At 34.4% G+C, this 16,622-nt stretch overlaps 1 protein-coding gene across 3 annotated transcripts in view; it reads right to left on the bottom strand.

Annotated features, from left to right (window-relative positions):
- Positions 1 to 15,718, bottom strand: part of LOC126712788 (aspartyl protease family protein At5g10770-like) — a 121,900-nt gene extending 106,182 nt beyond the window's left edge. The window contains exons 1-3 of one of the 3 annotated variants that reach the window (XM_050412253.1): positions 15,514 to 15,718; positions 10,570 to 11,007; positions 9,281 to 10,148 (exon numbers count right to left, since the gene is read on the bottom strand). In XM_050412253.1, coding sequence (XP_050268210.1) covers positions 9,322 to 10,148; positions 10,570 to 11,007; positions 15,514 to 15,694 — 1,446 coding nt within the window. In that variant the 5' untranslated portion in view covers positions 15,695 to 15,718 and the 3' untranslated portion in view covers positions 9,281 to 9,321. The remainder of the gene's footprint in view (positions 1 to 9,280; positions 10,149 to 10,569; positions 11,008 to 15,513) is intronic. The other 2 variants (XM_050412252.1, XM_050412251.1) reach the window with 2 other exon arrangements.
- Between the last annotated feature and the right edge of the window lie 904 nt (positions 15,719 to 16,622).

Here is a 16,622-nt window from a genome sequence, read left to right as displayed (position 1 = left end):
ATGTAAAAATTGATGATGACATAGTAAAGGCAGAGATGGTTGATGATGGAGAAAGACCAAGCACCAAAGAACCCACTGATGAGATCGAAGCTCTTGACATAGAAGTCGAAGGACCTACACTGGAAGAAGAATCAACTCCCATGAACCCAAGAATGGTAACAAGATCAATATTCAGGACATCAAGTCCTCTCACTCCTCCGAAGTTCATCCTCCCATCTCTCGGAATGATGAAGTCTCCACATCAAAGAATCCATCATCAAGAGTGACTAAGAACCATCCAGATAGCAACATTATAGGCTCTTTGGATGAAGGTTTTCGCCTTAGAAAAGGAAACATACTCTTGGCCAATCATGTAACATACCATTGCTACCTTGCTTAATTTGAACCAAAGAGGGTAGAAGAAGCTCTCCAAGATGAAAATTGGGTTAAGTCAATGCATGAAGAGCCAAATCAATTTGTGAGAAATGATGTGTGGGAACTTGCACCAAGGCCTGAAAATGTTCATGTCATTGGCACAAAATGGATATTCAAAAACAAGACCGATGAAGATGGGGAGATAATCCGGAACAAATCTCGGTTAGTAGCTCAAGGATATACTCAAGTAGAAGGAGTAGACTTTGATGAATCCTTCGCTCCTGTGGCCATACTTAAGTCTATTCGAATTCTTATGTCCATTGCATGCACTATAAACTTCAAAATTTACCAAATGGATGTAAAATGTGCTTTTCTAAATGGATACCTGAATGAAGAAGTATTTATTGAACAGCCCAAAGGATTTGAGGATCCTCACTTCCCTGATCATGTGTTGAGATTGAAGAAAGCCCTTTATGGCTTAAAACAAGCTCCTAGAGCTTGGTATGATCGGCTTATCCATTACCTTTTGGAAAGAGGATTCTGTAAGGTTAAATTTTATCAATCATCTTGTTGGCTTTATTCCGTGCCAAATTTGTTTGTATTTTAGCAATTAGTAAGCTTGTATTTAGGTGGGAATCATGTAAGGGTAGTGTGTGAGAGAATGTGAAGAAATGCTCAAGATTGTGTAAAGAAGCAAGGACTCGCGACTGGATCTCGTGGGTGGCTCGCGGCTTGCAAGCCGCCAGAAAGTTGCACACGTGCCAAGCATGCTAGAAGCTGAAGAGTCGCGCTAGCTGTTGCACTACAGGACAAAAGTCCCAGGCTGGCCAGGCCATTAGCTTGTAGCTTGAACTCGCGACTCAACCTAGTCGCAATGTCAAGTCGCCAGAACACCCTGTTTGGGAAAAACGGACTTGTCACATTCCTTCTGACCCTACTATATATATACCCTTATACCCACGATATTGAGAGAGCTTCCAGAGAGAATTTTGAGAGAGAAATCCTAGAGAAAAACAAGATTGATTCATCCACAATCTTCACATAGAGACTCTTCAAATTTCTCTACTCTCTTCCTCTCCATTGTTAAATCCTTGAGAGGTACATTACCAAAACCTTTTCTCACCATATCCATATCTGTGAGGAGGCCATTTGGTGTTTGGGAAGCAGTTAAGAAGGGACCAATTTCATATTGGTAGATGCTATGGTCAAGTAGCGGAATCCGACAAGCTAAAGAAGAAATAGGTTCGACGTAACCTCGTTGGAGTAGGAGCTTGGAGGGCTTAGGTACATTGGGTAAATTAGGCTTGGAGGGTCTTCTGTTGTTCATGTATCCCAACTACATTATTTAGTAGATTGTTTACCGCTTGGAAAGCGGCGGAGAGGTTTTACGCCGAGGGCTTCGGTTTCCTCTTCGATAACACATCGAGTGTTATCCTTGTGTTTGCATCTCTCTTCCCTTAATCTTTTCCATTTAATTTCTGCTGTGGATGTGATTTTATTTGGTTTATATTGTTTATCAATTCTGTATTAAGCTTATGTTCATTTTCCGCACATTAATTATTTGATATTAAGCTTGAATTGGTAATTTGTAAATTGGGGGTTTAAACGTTCAAGGTGTTTTATACACTTATTGAACTTTCAGATTCAAAAGGGGATATGCCGACCGGAATTTGTTTGTCAAGAATGATGAAAATTATCTTCTCGTGGCTCAAGTATATGTAGATGACATAGTATTTGGAGCTATCATTGATGATCGGGCTATAGAATTTTCTGAGGAGATGAAGAAAGAATTTGAGATGAGTATGGTGGGGGAACTTATATTTTTCTTGGGTTTTCAAGTCAAACAAAAGAAGAAACGCATATTCGTGTCACAAGAAAAGTATGCTAGAAACATTGTCAAGAAGTTTGGACTAGACTCCAAAAAGCATGCCTCCAATCCCAAGAGTTCGTCTACAAAACTGAATGTTGATTCTTCCGGAATGGAATTGAGTCCAATCTTGTCTAGGAGTATCATTAGGAGTCTCCTCTATTTTACAGCTAGTAGATCGGATATTGCATTCAGTGTTGGTGTTTGTGCTAGATATCAAGCTGCTCCAAAGGAATCACATCTGACTGTGGTGAAGCGAATTATACGATATATCAATGGAACTCCAGATTATGGGTTGTGGTATTCAAAGGACTCAAATGCATGCCTTGCCAATTATTCAGATGCAGACTGGGCTAGTAGTGTGGATGATAGAAAGAGTACTTCAGGAGGATGCTTCTACCTTGGTAACAATCTCATCTCTTGGATGAGCAAGAAACAAAATTTCGTGTCTCTCTCTACAGCTGAAGCAGAGTACATAGCCGCTGGAAGTTGCTGCACACAACTCCTTTGGATGAAGAAGTTACTTCATGACTATGGGATTCCTCAAGATACTATGTGTGTTTTCTGTGATAACACCAGTGCCATTAATCTCTCTAAGAAACTAGCTCAGCATTCAAAGTTTAAACACATAGAGATACGTTATCATTTCATTCGGGATTTGGTAGAAGAAAAAGTTGTATGTCTTGAATTCATACACACAGACAATCAAAAAGCTGACATCTTCACCAAGCCTCTCGATGGTCCACGGTTTGAATCCCTCCGTAAGACCATTGGTGTTGGTACAATCCCTTGACTCTCTTGTGTGCTGTGTGATTCACCACTTTATGTTGAGTTAATTTGTTAGTAAGGCACACACTTCTTTGTTGGCTATCTGTATAGCATTTTTGTTTATTTATTTATTTTTTTTGCCTTAGTTGTCTTTACTTAATTGTTTTTAATCAATCTTTTCTTTCTTGTGTGTCAAAAATCCAAAAACCACATAAAAAGTAGAAAATCCAAAAAGATTGATCGACATTGTTGAGTTTTGTCTCAAAATATGTTTTACCTTGTACCTTTGTGCAAATGGCTTTGTGCATCTACGAGCATAGCTTGTTCCCTATGTACTTATATCATTGTGGGAGAAATTTTGAAATCTTTATGACTATTGTAAATAGATCTTCAATCTTGACATGAATGATTAGTGAATGGTTTTTTTGATCTTGAGACATGCATAGACTTGTGTTTATATATCTTCCCACACTTTATTTTATTGTTTTTGCTAAAAGAGCTCACCAAATGTAAATCTCCAAATGAAAAGTGATATTGAGCTGCAAAAGCCTGTCGCACATACTAGTATTTGACTAGGAAAAAGAGAAAGCGACCAAAAATTAAAATTGTATGATGCCCAAAAAGCCAAAAGCTAACTTATCAAAATGAAATATCAAAAATTTCAGGCATCGATCTCAAAATGAGATGTGTTGATTCATATAGATCAAATGATATGTCAAACATGGAGCCAAATGAAAAACTTCAAAGTTATTGTACTCAAGCCTTTGTTGGAGGTTATATATGCATATTTCTATAATTGAGATGGATCACATTATTTAGTGCTAGTTGTGTATGTCTTGATTGAATTGATCATTGAAACTTTACATTAGACTAATGACTATCTCATCTTTGATATTCACACACAACACACATATCTATGTTCAATGAATGCCATATTCATTCGTGTGATTATACTTGATTAAATGTGTTTTCACATACTCTATCTTTGTTGATCTATCACAAAAAGATTTTTGAGTGTTTTAGTTGTTTTTGGAAGGTACTTTGTTTTTGCAAAAATTGTCAAAATTTTCAAAAATTGCTTTGCCTTGTTCTGGCGACTCAGTCGCGGGTAGAATTAATCGCATGCCCCAGTCGCGAGTCCATCACAGAGATTTTTCACGACTCACTGGCGACTCCTTGGCGGGTAAATTCTTCAGTCACAAAAAAGACTTAGAATATTTTTCAAAAATTGGATTTTCATGCTTTTCGCAGCTCAGGTTGGCGACTTGTTCGCGGGTGGAAGGTCTAGTCGTGAGGGGTACACAGAGATTTTCACGGCTCAGTTTGCGACTCTCTCGCAAGTGGAACTTCCAGTCGCTAAAAACACTTAGAAATTTTTTTTTCAAAATTTTCTTTTTAGTGTTCTGGTGGCTAGTCCTGGCGACTTGTCTTAGTCGCGAAAATCGCTTGTTTTGGGCAAACTTGGTCAGTTTTTTAAACCTTTTCTGTTTTCCCTCGAACATCTCTGACTGTTCATCTTCTTCCTTACCTGACACACTCTCAAAATCACCATGTCTCTCTCGAAGAACCTCCGTTCTCACATCATTTCATCATTTAATCTTCAAGGAAAAGTTTGGGTTTTGTCTCTTACTTTTTATCTTTCACATTTACTGCATATTCCTCTTGGATTGTGTATTTCTTCTTATATCTGTATATCTCTTGATTGTAAATGGGTTTATGTTTTTCTAGTGAAATCATTGTGTGATTTTTGGTGGTTATTTTCTAATCTACTCTATCTTGAGTTAATATTAGGTCATTAGTGACACACACACACTCATTGTCATGTTTAGCACATACATCTCCAGTTTTTAGGGTCTTCATCATTATCCTTGTTTTTTGAACTGACCCATTGCTAATAATGTTTATGGTATTGTGGGGTTTCTTTCTTTATGAAATATGATGCAGAGTGAAAATGTCTCCATTTAAGAGAGCAGTTGTGAAAGGAGGTAGTTACAAAGGGAAGGAGCCTGTCATTGATGTTAATGACCTCTCACCTAGATCAAAAAGGACTTGTTCATCATCAGGAGTGTTCGATCCCACCAAGTTCAGATCCTATGTTGCTTTTCAGACTTATGAGAATTACTTCAGAGATGCTACACCTTTACTTAAGAGGGTTGTTGATCAATTGTCACTTTTTGACACCGACATCCCAAAATGGTTTGCCCATTAGGATTGGAATTACCTTCTTTCTGACCTTGATGTCGCCTATGACAATTTGGTAAAAGAATTTTATGCCAATGCAATTGTGGAAGGTGGAGAACTCAAGTGCTGGGTTAGAGGAAGAAGCTTCTCAATCTCTCCCGCATATTTGGCAGAGATCCTTCACATCAACAGATCGATGCTAAAAAACTCACCGGTTTATGATGATCTATGTCCAGATGAAGAACTTCTTCAGGATGGTCTTGGACAAGACTTGGAATTCTCATCCAATGGAAACTCCGTCAGTGTTTCTTCTCTCCCTCCAAAATTGAGAGTGCTTACAATAGTCATGTTTCACAACCTATAACCTTTATCCAGCACAGGGTATATGAACCTTGGACGTGCCTTGTTTCTTCATGACCTAATCTCTGATGTAAAGATTGACATCTGTGCTCATATCTTTCACATTCTGTGCAAAACGGTTCAACGAACTGAGTCAAGGATATGCGTTCCTTTTTACTGTCTCATTTCTAGAATTTTGAAGCTTAAAGGGATTCGGCCAATAGATGATGACTCTCCCTGCACAAAACCGAGTCCAATCACCATGCGTACATTCAATGCTAGCATTGGTCATAGTCGGAAGAAAGTCAAATTAGAAACTTACACACCTCCCAGTGGTTCGCGCTCCAGCTCATTCTCCTTTGACGACAAACTCGACAACATTATGACATCTGTCCACGAATTGAACACCAAGATGTCTGGACTCACATCTATCTTACATCATTACGGCATTCGGTGGGATATGCAATTCACCTCACTACAAGCTCAATTGGATTAGATTCAGAGGAAGCTAGAAGAAGATATGGACTAGCTATTCCATGATAAAAAGGGAGAGATGATGTTCATAGGGGGAGAACAATGAAAGGGGGAGAAGACTATCAAAGGGGGAGATTTCAGCAAGCATGCCTATGTTCAATATTTCTGTTTATCATTTTGCTTTTTATTAGCTTATGCTATTTCAGTATTTTATGGAACTTGTTTATGGTAGTTTGTGCCCATGTTGCTTTTGTAAGCTTTTAGGGTTTGCTTCCATGTGTTTTGTAGGCTTTTATGGTTTGTACCATGCTTATGCAGCCTTTATGTTCTGTTGCCAATACTTCTAGCTAAATGTTTTGCATTTTCTTTAAGTATTCTCACTCTTGTGCCCTAGTAGGTTTTTGTTCCTAGATGCATATACTTTAAATATTGTGCATTGGTTGAGTGTTGGGCATGCAAGTGATTTGTATTGAGCTTATTAACTTGTATGTTTGGATGTTCATTCGAAGTGTGAATGAGCATTGTGGTCACTATTTTATAGTGATTGCCTGTTTGGTCAAGCCTTGGTTTATTTCTCATTCCATTTTGCTTGATCGCATTGTGCTTGTCTCATATGCTATTACAAGTTTTTCTGCATACAATGATCAAATTGTGTTGTTGTGTTTCAGGAGTTACTTGTTCATATGATTTAAAAGCTTATTAGATTCTAGAGTTAGGTGTAAGTGAGTTTTGTTCAACTGTTCCCAACTCACGTATTAAGTCTAGAGTTTGTTTTAGGGTTTTGTCACGGAATAGGCAAAGGGGGAGATTGTAAGGTTGAATTTTATCAACCATCTTGTTGGCTTTATTTCATGCAAAATTTTCTTGTATTTTAGCAATTCGTAACTCTGTATTTAGGTGGGAATCATGTAAGGGTAGTGTGTGAGAGAGTGTGAAGAAATGCTCAAGATTGTGCAAAGAAGCAGGGACTCGCGACTGGATCTCGCGGGTGGCTCGCGGCTTGCAAGCCGCCAAAAAGTTGCACACGTGCCAAGTATGCCAGAAGCTGAAGAGTCGTGTCAGCTGTTGCACTACAGGACAAAAGTCTCAGACTGGCCAGGCCGTTAGCTCACGGCTTGAACTCACGACTCAACCCAGTTGCGAGGTCAAGTCGCCAGAACACCCTGTTTGGGAAAAACTAACTTTTCACATTCCTTCTCACCCTACTATATATATACCCTTATACCCACGATATTTAGAGAGTTTCCAGAGAGAATTTTGAGAGAGAAACCCTAGAGAAAAACAAGATTAATTCATCCACAATCTTCACATAGAGACTCTTCAAATTCCTCTACTCTCTTCTTCTCCATTGTCAAATCCTTGAGAGGTACATTACTAAAACCTTTTCTCACTATACCCATATCTGTGAGGAGGCCATTTGGTGTTTGGGAAACAGTTAAGAAGGGACCAATTTTATATTGGTAGATGTTATGGTCAAGTAGCGGAATCCAGCAAGCTAAAGAAGAAATAGGTTCGACGTAACCTCGTTGGAGTAGGAGCTTGGAGGGCTTAGGTACATTGGGTAGATTAGGCTTGGAGGGTCTTCTGTTGTTCATGTATCCCAACTACATTATTTAGTAGATTGTTTACCGCTTGGAAAGCGGCGGAGAGGTTTTACGTCGAGGGCTTCGGTTTCCTCTTCGATAACACATCGAGTATTGTCCTTGTGTTTGCATCTCTCTTCCCTTAATCTTTTCCATTTAATTTCTGCTGTGGATGTGATTTTATTTGGTTTAGATTGTTTATCAATTCTGTATTAAGCTTATGTTCATTTTCCGCACATTAATTGTTTGATATTAAGCTTGAATTGGTAATTTATAAATTGGGGGTCTAAACGTTCAAGATATTTTATACACTTATTAAACTTTCAATTTTGAAATGAAATTCTATAAGTGGAACCATAATCTGAATGTAATCCTTATGTTTGGTATGCCAAATCCACATTCACGAGTTTTAAGCCTGTTCCATAGGGTTCCTAGTTGGTAGCTAGCTGCAATGGAAAAGGTTTGATCTTTCGAACCTCGATACACAACAAAAGCCTTCAAAATAGGAAACCCACGAAATAAGAAAATGAGAAAGAAATTTTCATACCCAAGGAACTTTTGGCACAGATCTTACTTTGATGAAATTTGAGAGGTAAATAAAACCCACTTCTTTGTATGGTAGAAAATGAAACAAGAGTTCACATATCAAACACAAAGGAAGAGAGTGGGAAAGAAAGAAAGCAAAGGAAGTGAAACCCAAAACAAAAGCCCAAAGCTACCCAACCTCCTTCCTTCCAAATGCGACTCTAGTAAAAGTGTATGGACCACCCATGTCCACAACTGTGTCTAAGGTATTAGATTGTCTCTATGAGAAAAACTTCAAGTTTCAGCTCATCTCCATTAACATCTCCAAGGGCGAGCACAAGAAGCCTAACTTTCTAAAGATCCAAGTACGTTCAGAGAAAGAGATTGCGTTAAATGGAAAGGAATCTAGTTTTTCCCTTTCTTTTTTCTGATTATTGGGAGATAGACAAATAGTTACTACCCGTGTTTGCTAAAAAAATTGAATTGATATATTTGATAAAAAAATAAAAATCTATTTTCTCTTCTTCTTCTTTTTCTACCAAAAAAAAAAAAAAAAATTATTTTGTTATTTTGGATTTTTTTTTTTTTAAATTTAATAAGCTCAAAACGATCTCTTTTTTTGGGTGACTAATGCTGTCATTTTAACGAAAAGATTACATTGAATAATTGTTAAAGTTAGATGACTCAAATGATTGAAACGAAAGTAAAAAGACTTAATTTGAATTTTAGACAAAGTTAAAGAGTACAATTTACAATTTAGCTTAGTTAATTTAACCATGAATCATTAGGATTTTAAGAATTTTACCTTGGAGTTACTAGCCTATTCTAACCCAAAAAATCAGCTATTATTCATTCCACTATGAAATAAGATTTTAAATAACTTGACACCATTTCGGCCACACACACACACAAACCATATTCACTTTTAGATGTATTAAAACTAAAATTTCATTTTACAAATGAAGAGGATCTCGAGGAGTTTGACATAGATTTCCACTAATCTCACTCAACTTTTTTTTCAAACATCGAGGATATTGCTAGGATTTTTCTAATTCGCTAAATCACTAAATCCTCAAGAGGCCCAAGACCATGTCCAATGACCTTCATTAACATTTCCATTGATTTTTAACAATGGTTTTATTCATTATACCCTAATTCATAATAATGCCCACTATGGGCTAACACAAAGGTTCTCTTTGTTACTCACTTTATTATATTACTATCACTCCATTAGCTACAACCACCAGGACGAAACCCAATCCTCTCTCCAACAACATCATACACAACCTCTAATCCTTTCTGTTGTTCATTACCGAAAATGGCAATGTTACTTGGATCTCTATTTCCAGCAAAGGCCAAACAAGCTTCTGTTTTTCTCAACACGTAAAGTATTCCCACTTTGTCCAAATTCACGCTCACATCACCACCAAAAAAAAAGCTTATGCTCGGAATCGAAACTGATTGGCTTTTGCTAAGGTCATAGCATGTATCGAATATTGAAGAACTCGAGCTTATCATCGGATAATTACGCATCATTTCGCGAAATTTTGTTCGCAATGCATTGTATGCTGTAGGAGGTAAACGTGTAATGACCGTCCCAGAGTCAATGATAGTACCCGCAGTTGAAAAAACCGATGTGGGAATCGATAATCTTTGTCCACCCACACTTATTCCAATCAAGTTGAGGCCATAGAATGATTGCCTTCGAGAAAGTGTTAACATAGGTGTGAATTTTAGTGAACTCGAAATTTCATTGCCTTTTCCCAAAGTAAGGTACCCCGTTGAGCTAGTTGTGGAAGGTAGACAATACGAGAAAAATTGGCTGTACTTTTGAGCAGCTTGTTGCACAAGGGAAACTTGGCCGCGACCGAGGCCTAGCAACCCGGCAATGCCTTTGAAGAGGCCTTCGTTGTCTTGACCACAACCAAATACAAAATTGTCCACCACGTCTGATGTTATGGTTAGCCTTTCTTTGCTGAAATATCCAATTGTAAACGAACCATCGCCATACCGTACACTGTATAAACACTTTGAATTGGAGCACTGTTGTGGGCTTCCTGTATTGTTAATAAAGTGTTGAAATTATTGTACCAAATCCTCAAATTTAGGATTCCTTAAAAAAAAGTGTGTGAAACTGAGCAAGAAGTCAGAATTTCTTCAATTTTCTTTTTGCAAAATGATTGGGATACTACTGATCTTGCTACTTAATATTATTTGAAATGAATCGACAAAATCTATAAATAGAAAAAATCTCATCAAATTTATGTCAAAATCCCCAAGCTTTGGAAATTCTAAATTCATCATTCTGTTTCTGTTACCATTATGTTAACTAGATGTAGAAAATACATTACGGCCAATTTATTTTAATAAGTAAAGTTTATTAAAAATAGCTAATTTAATTGATTTACTAAAATAGCTAGGTAGTAATAGCAATGCCCTTTCTATTTTATTGAGTGGGATTGTATTTATATGGTTTACCTTTGGCAGAAGCGAGTTGAGTGCACAAGGGTGTAGGACATGAAATGTTGGTGTATGATGTGGATCTGGATGGGTCAAAGATTGGGTCTACTTGCTTATAGCACTGTCCTGCGCATGGTTTACACTGTGCCCAAGTGAGGTCACTACCAGTGTCAAATGCCAGTGTTTGATCTGTTTTGGGAGTGCCCAGGCCAACGGTGACAATGTAGTTACCAATGCCGATGCTGAGACCAGATTTAGCTGGAATGGTGGTGGCCTGAGATTCTCTTAATTTGTTGCCATCTGAGTTCTTAGAGAACATGGAGTGGATTGAGTTCACCCTGGACTGGTCTTGAAGGAGGAGTTCAGTGTGATTGAGAACCAGTAATTGGTCTTTGTTGCTTTGAAAGCATGGGCCATATTTGTGTTTCACCGTCAAGGATGCCTCCCTTTTTGGACCTGAACTTAAAAGGAATTTGGAACACATGCATATGAATATAATGAGGATAAAAATTTGAGAATTCCACTATAAAAAAAGAAAAAAAATTGGGAATTCCAAATGCATACTGTAAATAATTCTTGCTTTTAGTCTATTACAACATGCTTTTGCGTCCAGAAAAAAAATACTATTTAATTGATAATAAATAAATAAATAACCTATAAAACACACTCTCACAGTGAAAGAAAGAGAGAAAGAGAGAGCTGAAAAACCAGATCAAGCGGCGGCAGAAGGCAGACCAAGTGGCGGCAGAAGGCAGACCAAGTGGCGGCGGCGGCGGCGGCAAATTTTGTGCGTGTGAAGCAGAGGCAACTTTTTTCCTTTGGGTTTGGAGAGTGAAGAAGGATAATGAGAAATTTTGGAGGTTAGGTAGTTACAAATTCTTATGTTTTATTTGACCATTTTTTTTATTTATGATTTTTCAAATTTTGATTTATGGACTTTTTATTTCTGAGATTAAAGACCAATTTTTTTTTTTTTTTTTTTTTTTTTTTCTGGAGTTTAAGTCGGGCTTTAAAAAATAAAGGGGTCACCGGGTCAGGTAGGCGGTGAAGGGGTGCAAATTTGTATTGCAGGGAGTTTAAAATAATTTTTTAAAAAAAATATTATATATTTATATAAATTTAAGGTCAGGGGATTCATTTGAACCCCCTGACTATAACGTATTGCCGCCCCTGAACCTATGCCAGAAAAACAATAATAAAACAAGATAAAATAAGTGGTTACTCACATATTACATTTAATTTTTTTTTTTTATTTTTTTATTTTATAGATAGTATTTTAAACCTATATTATGTGACTATTTATAAGATCATTTATGTGTATTAAATCAAATAATTTATTAAAATATTTAAAAAATTATATAACTATGAAGTAAGTCATGTAATTTAAAGTAGTTGAGAATATATTTTTGAATTACCATATAGTAGGGAGGTTGGAGGAATATATTTAAGAAAAGTCTTTGGCAACGGGATCATTATATATATACGTACCCCTTATTTATGATGGGCCACGCCACCAAAACCAAACAACTCAATGGACAAAATTTCTCCTGTGTCTAAACTTCTGTGAGATTTTTGTGAGGTTAGCCTTATTTTAAAGTTTTAAATCTAAAATTCATGGGGCTTATTTTTGTTTGGTCATAAAAATTAAAATATGTGATATGTTTATATGTGGCAGAAAAAAATGAAAAAGAGAAGGAGAAGGAGAAGGAGATATACCTCATATTTAAGGTTTGTATGGATTGGATTTAATTTATTTTTCAACCCAATTCCACCTCTCCAGATTAAGAAATATCAATCAAACCTAAACATATAACTTTAAAAATCCAGCCCTCCTATCCATAGACTCTGAGTTACTTAGGGCTGGGTTGTCAGCTATCTTGTCTTGTCTAATATATATATATATATATATATATATATATATAAAAGTAAGTTTTTCTATCAAAAAAAAGAAAAAAAAAAAAAGAAAAAAAAGAGTAGTTTTTCATTCAACTATTGAAACCAATTATTGAATAAATGAATATAATTTATATAATTGAGCATAATTTTCCAATTTATCAAAAAAATACCTTTAAAAAAAATTTAAACAGATTCTCAAAATTCAAAATAAACCAAATTAATAATTTTAAAAAATAATTATTAATATCATGGTTTGTGTCAAGTTACTTATATCAATTTCTTATAATAAAAAAAAAAAATAAAAAAAATAAAAAAAACTTAAACCCAATTCAACCTAAGTTTTAAAAAATAATTAAAAAAAAAAAATCCAATCTATCAATGCATGAAAAAATAAGTCAATGTATTGGAATTGGGTTGGATCGGATCAAGTTTACCCCGTTGGTAGATTGAATACACGCTGCTTCTTATAATATATATGGACATGTTGCATTCAAAACTGATAACAGGACATCACATGTATCAAGCTTATATTGTCTAACCATACATTCTCTAATCTGAAGAAAAAGAAGAAGAAAAGAATTTCATTTAAGCCTTTTGTATAATAATAATTCGATGAATTAAATAAAACAAATTCTGTTTATATCTTATTACATCTCTCCCTTAAATCGATTCTTTTTATGATCTACAAGAAAGAGACAAAGGTTTTAATATCTAAAAAGAATATATTAAGAACGTATAAAAGGTAAAAAAGAAAAAAAATATATATATATCTAGCAGATGCTTCGTTATCTACTCAGGAAAAACTAAGACCACATATATGAAACTTTTGATGAAAGAGATGTTAGAAATTGTTTTACAATATCTGATATTATGGAATTGTGATTTATTCTACTAAATAATTTTAAATATTTCTATTTCATAAATGTGCACTTCAAATAGTAATCTTATTTAAATTCTTGTAATGAGTTTCTTCTTTTGATCTGGATATTTTTTTCTTTCATGTTTTAATCTTATCAACATAAATAGAATCCTAGTTCTACTATTTTTTGCGAGTAATGATAGATGATAAATTTTTTTTCATATATATATTTTTTCAAAATTTGTTAAATTGGTAAATTAATATATGATGATATTGCTTTCCATTGGATCTATTCTTGACGCCGTTTTTATTACATATCAATTACAACATATTACGTCCATAGTTGTCAAAATGTGAATCGTATCGTGAATCGATTTTTAATTTTTTTGTATCGTGTATCATATCATATCGTATATCGTAAGATACACAAACACTTAATAAAATTTATAAAAAATTATAAATATACATATATAAATGGTATATTTATTATAAATTTTGAATATATTCAACTAATGACTAATTTATTCATCACTTATGTAATAATATTTAACAAGCTAACTAAATAAATCAAACTAGCATGTGTTTATAACATTTGCATTCAAATTTCTTAAATTCAAAAGTGATAATATATTACAAATGACCCAAAAATAATAATTTATTTTCATCATATTCATCAAATTGCCTAATCAGCCCCATCTAAGTCAATGCTATCATCATGTTTATAATTTTGCAAACTTATTTCTTCATTAAAATTTTCTTCATCATCATTTGTCATTAACTTTTACTATCTCTTCTTGTTCTTTTTATTTTAATAATATTTTTATAAAAAATTTTTGGCATTCTAGTTTCTTGGACTTATAACAATAATGATAAAAATAAAAAATTTTATATTGTCAATTAATATTTTATTCGTAGTATATAAAATAAATTTGTAAATATTAAAGTGAAGGGTAAGTTTGTACAATGTAATCTAATTGTAGGAGAGAGAGCAAAAAAAACTTATGAATATGTTATTTTAGTAGGGTAAACAAAGTAAACTAATAATTTTTTGTTAAAAACATGTCTAATAGCTTGTTAGATTCAAATAAAAGTACAAATTTTAACAAAAAAAATCTCATTTTAAAGCATTTGTTCATGTATCGTACGATACGTACGATTTTACAATATAATACGATTCATACGATACGCATACTATATCGTACGATTTATGAGCACTTACGATATGCCGATACGATACAGAACTTTTTACACACGATACGATACGTATCGTACAAAACGTATCGCGTATCGTACGATACTGACAACTATGATTACGTCAATAATTGTGAAAAGCAAATATTTTTTTTAACTATCAATTCCTAAAGTTGTGAAAAAATGTCATGCATGTCCTTAGACTTATTGCATTGTTCCATGAACATTCTTTGTGTTAATTATATTAGGTTTCTCCATTTGACTAAACTGCATTACTCCCAAATTTATAGTTTTACAAGTGTTGTGATAATAAAAACATAAAATCTTTTTGAGGTAATTACACATCTCTCCTTTGGGATTTAGAGAAAAGACACTCTACTGCAAATCTAAAGGGAAAAAAACACTTTCTCCCTTATAACATCTATTTGCCAAAATATGAAAGGCAATAGATATGGAATGTCTGAAAAGACTGAAATAAAAAGTCATCCATGATAAAAGTTGTAATTTTGGTAATTGACACAGTTATTGCAACAACTTTCAAACCTAAATGATTCAAAATAAATATCTTAAGGCAACCATATACCAAGAATTAATGTTGCTATTACTAATGCTGAAAAACAAAGCAATCAAATATGGAACTTGTTGTTTTAAATTAAAGAACGCCCATAACGGAAGAAACTTTACTTTGCAAGTCTTTTAGTGCTCAATAAACTTTGTACTTTTATTCTAATTTTATCAATTATGTTTTACTATCCATGGCTAAACTTTATAAAAGAGAATCTTTTTAAATTTTCTAATATTCCATTACTAATATCAATGGAGAGTTCAGTTTTGGGATCGAGTATTATTTTCCCAAATCTTAAGGGAGTTGATAGTAAATATCCCAATTTTTTTCCTCTCTAGTTTTTTGTTTTGTAGGAGGAACAACGGCAATTACAATAGGAGTAAAGATAGAGATATAACGCAGTGATGACCATGATGATTTGAGAGAGAGAGAGAGAGAGAGAGAGTTAAACCTTTGGTAGAAGCAGTGCAAGTAGATGATGGCATTAGAGAACTGACTTGAACAGTATGTGTATGATTAAGGTGGTAGCTTTCTGTAGTCTCTCTTGCTTCACGGGCATGAAGGCATAGAAAAGCAAAGATACTATAGATATAGAGGATACACCTAACGATGGAGGAGAAGCGAGTAGCCATGGATTAGTTTTATGCTCAAGACCATGTACTCCTGCAGTCCTTTTTATAGTGGTTGGCCTGATAAGTGGGTTCATATACTGCTACTGCTAGGTTTGATTAGTCAATTTAATTACTATTTGGCTCTTAACTGATAGTGATTTAAATGCTTTTTTTTTTTTTTTTTTTTTTGGGGGGGGTGGGGGGGGGGGGGGGGTCTTATTATTGTAATTATTGCCTTGTAATAGGTTTGCTTAGACAAGAAGAAATTACATGAGAATAAAGTCTAAGGAACCAACATAATTTTAGAACAATTTCACAATATCTTTGTTTTGAGTTGTAATATTGGGTTCCGGTGTAATTTATTGCAATATTTTATTTCAACTTGTGAAATTTTGTTGTGTCCTGAGAAGAACTCATTACATGACTTACCTATACTCTAGTCGAACTGTTGGTGTATTTTATATTTTACTTATATAATTTTCATGATTGAGCTAAAATCGAAGATATTTGTTTTTGTACAGTGTCAACCCTAAGGCCTTTATCTTCAGCACTTCTCAACATTTTTTTTTTTTTTTTAATAAATTTTTTTAGAATCGTTCAAAATATAAATTTGATATAAAATTACTCTTCACTAAGGCTTTATATTTTCATGTTCTTTGTTTCTATTTTTATCTAAGCTTGGTCAGAGCCACCAATTTGTGGTCTCCAGTAGTGCTTGTCAGTTTTCATCACACATATGTAGCAAACCTTGAGTTAACCTCAATGCATTAAAAATTTAAAATCATATAATGCATATTATATTGACCAATATAATTTTGTTCAAACTTGCAAAACGCAAAAAATGAAAATATTCACCTTTTCAAGTTTGCCTTACCCAATGACTCTTCTCAACTCTTAACTTTGAACGCAATACCTTCCAAAAATATTATAGCATCTCATTTGCAGTATG

Source organism: Quercus robur, chromosome 2, assembly GCF_932294415.1.
Source record: "Quercus robur chromosome 2, dhQueRobu3.1, whole genome shotgun sequence".
Taxonomy (NCBI): Eukaryota; Viridiplantae; Streptophyta; class Magnoliopsida; order Fagales; family Fagaceae; genus Quercus; species Quercus robur.
Note: the sequence above shows the minus strand (reverse complement) of the source record. Positions and strands in the feature narration are given on the sequence as shown.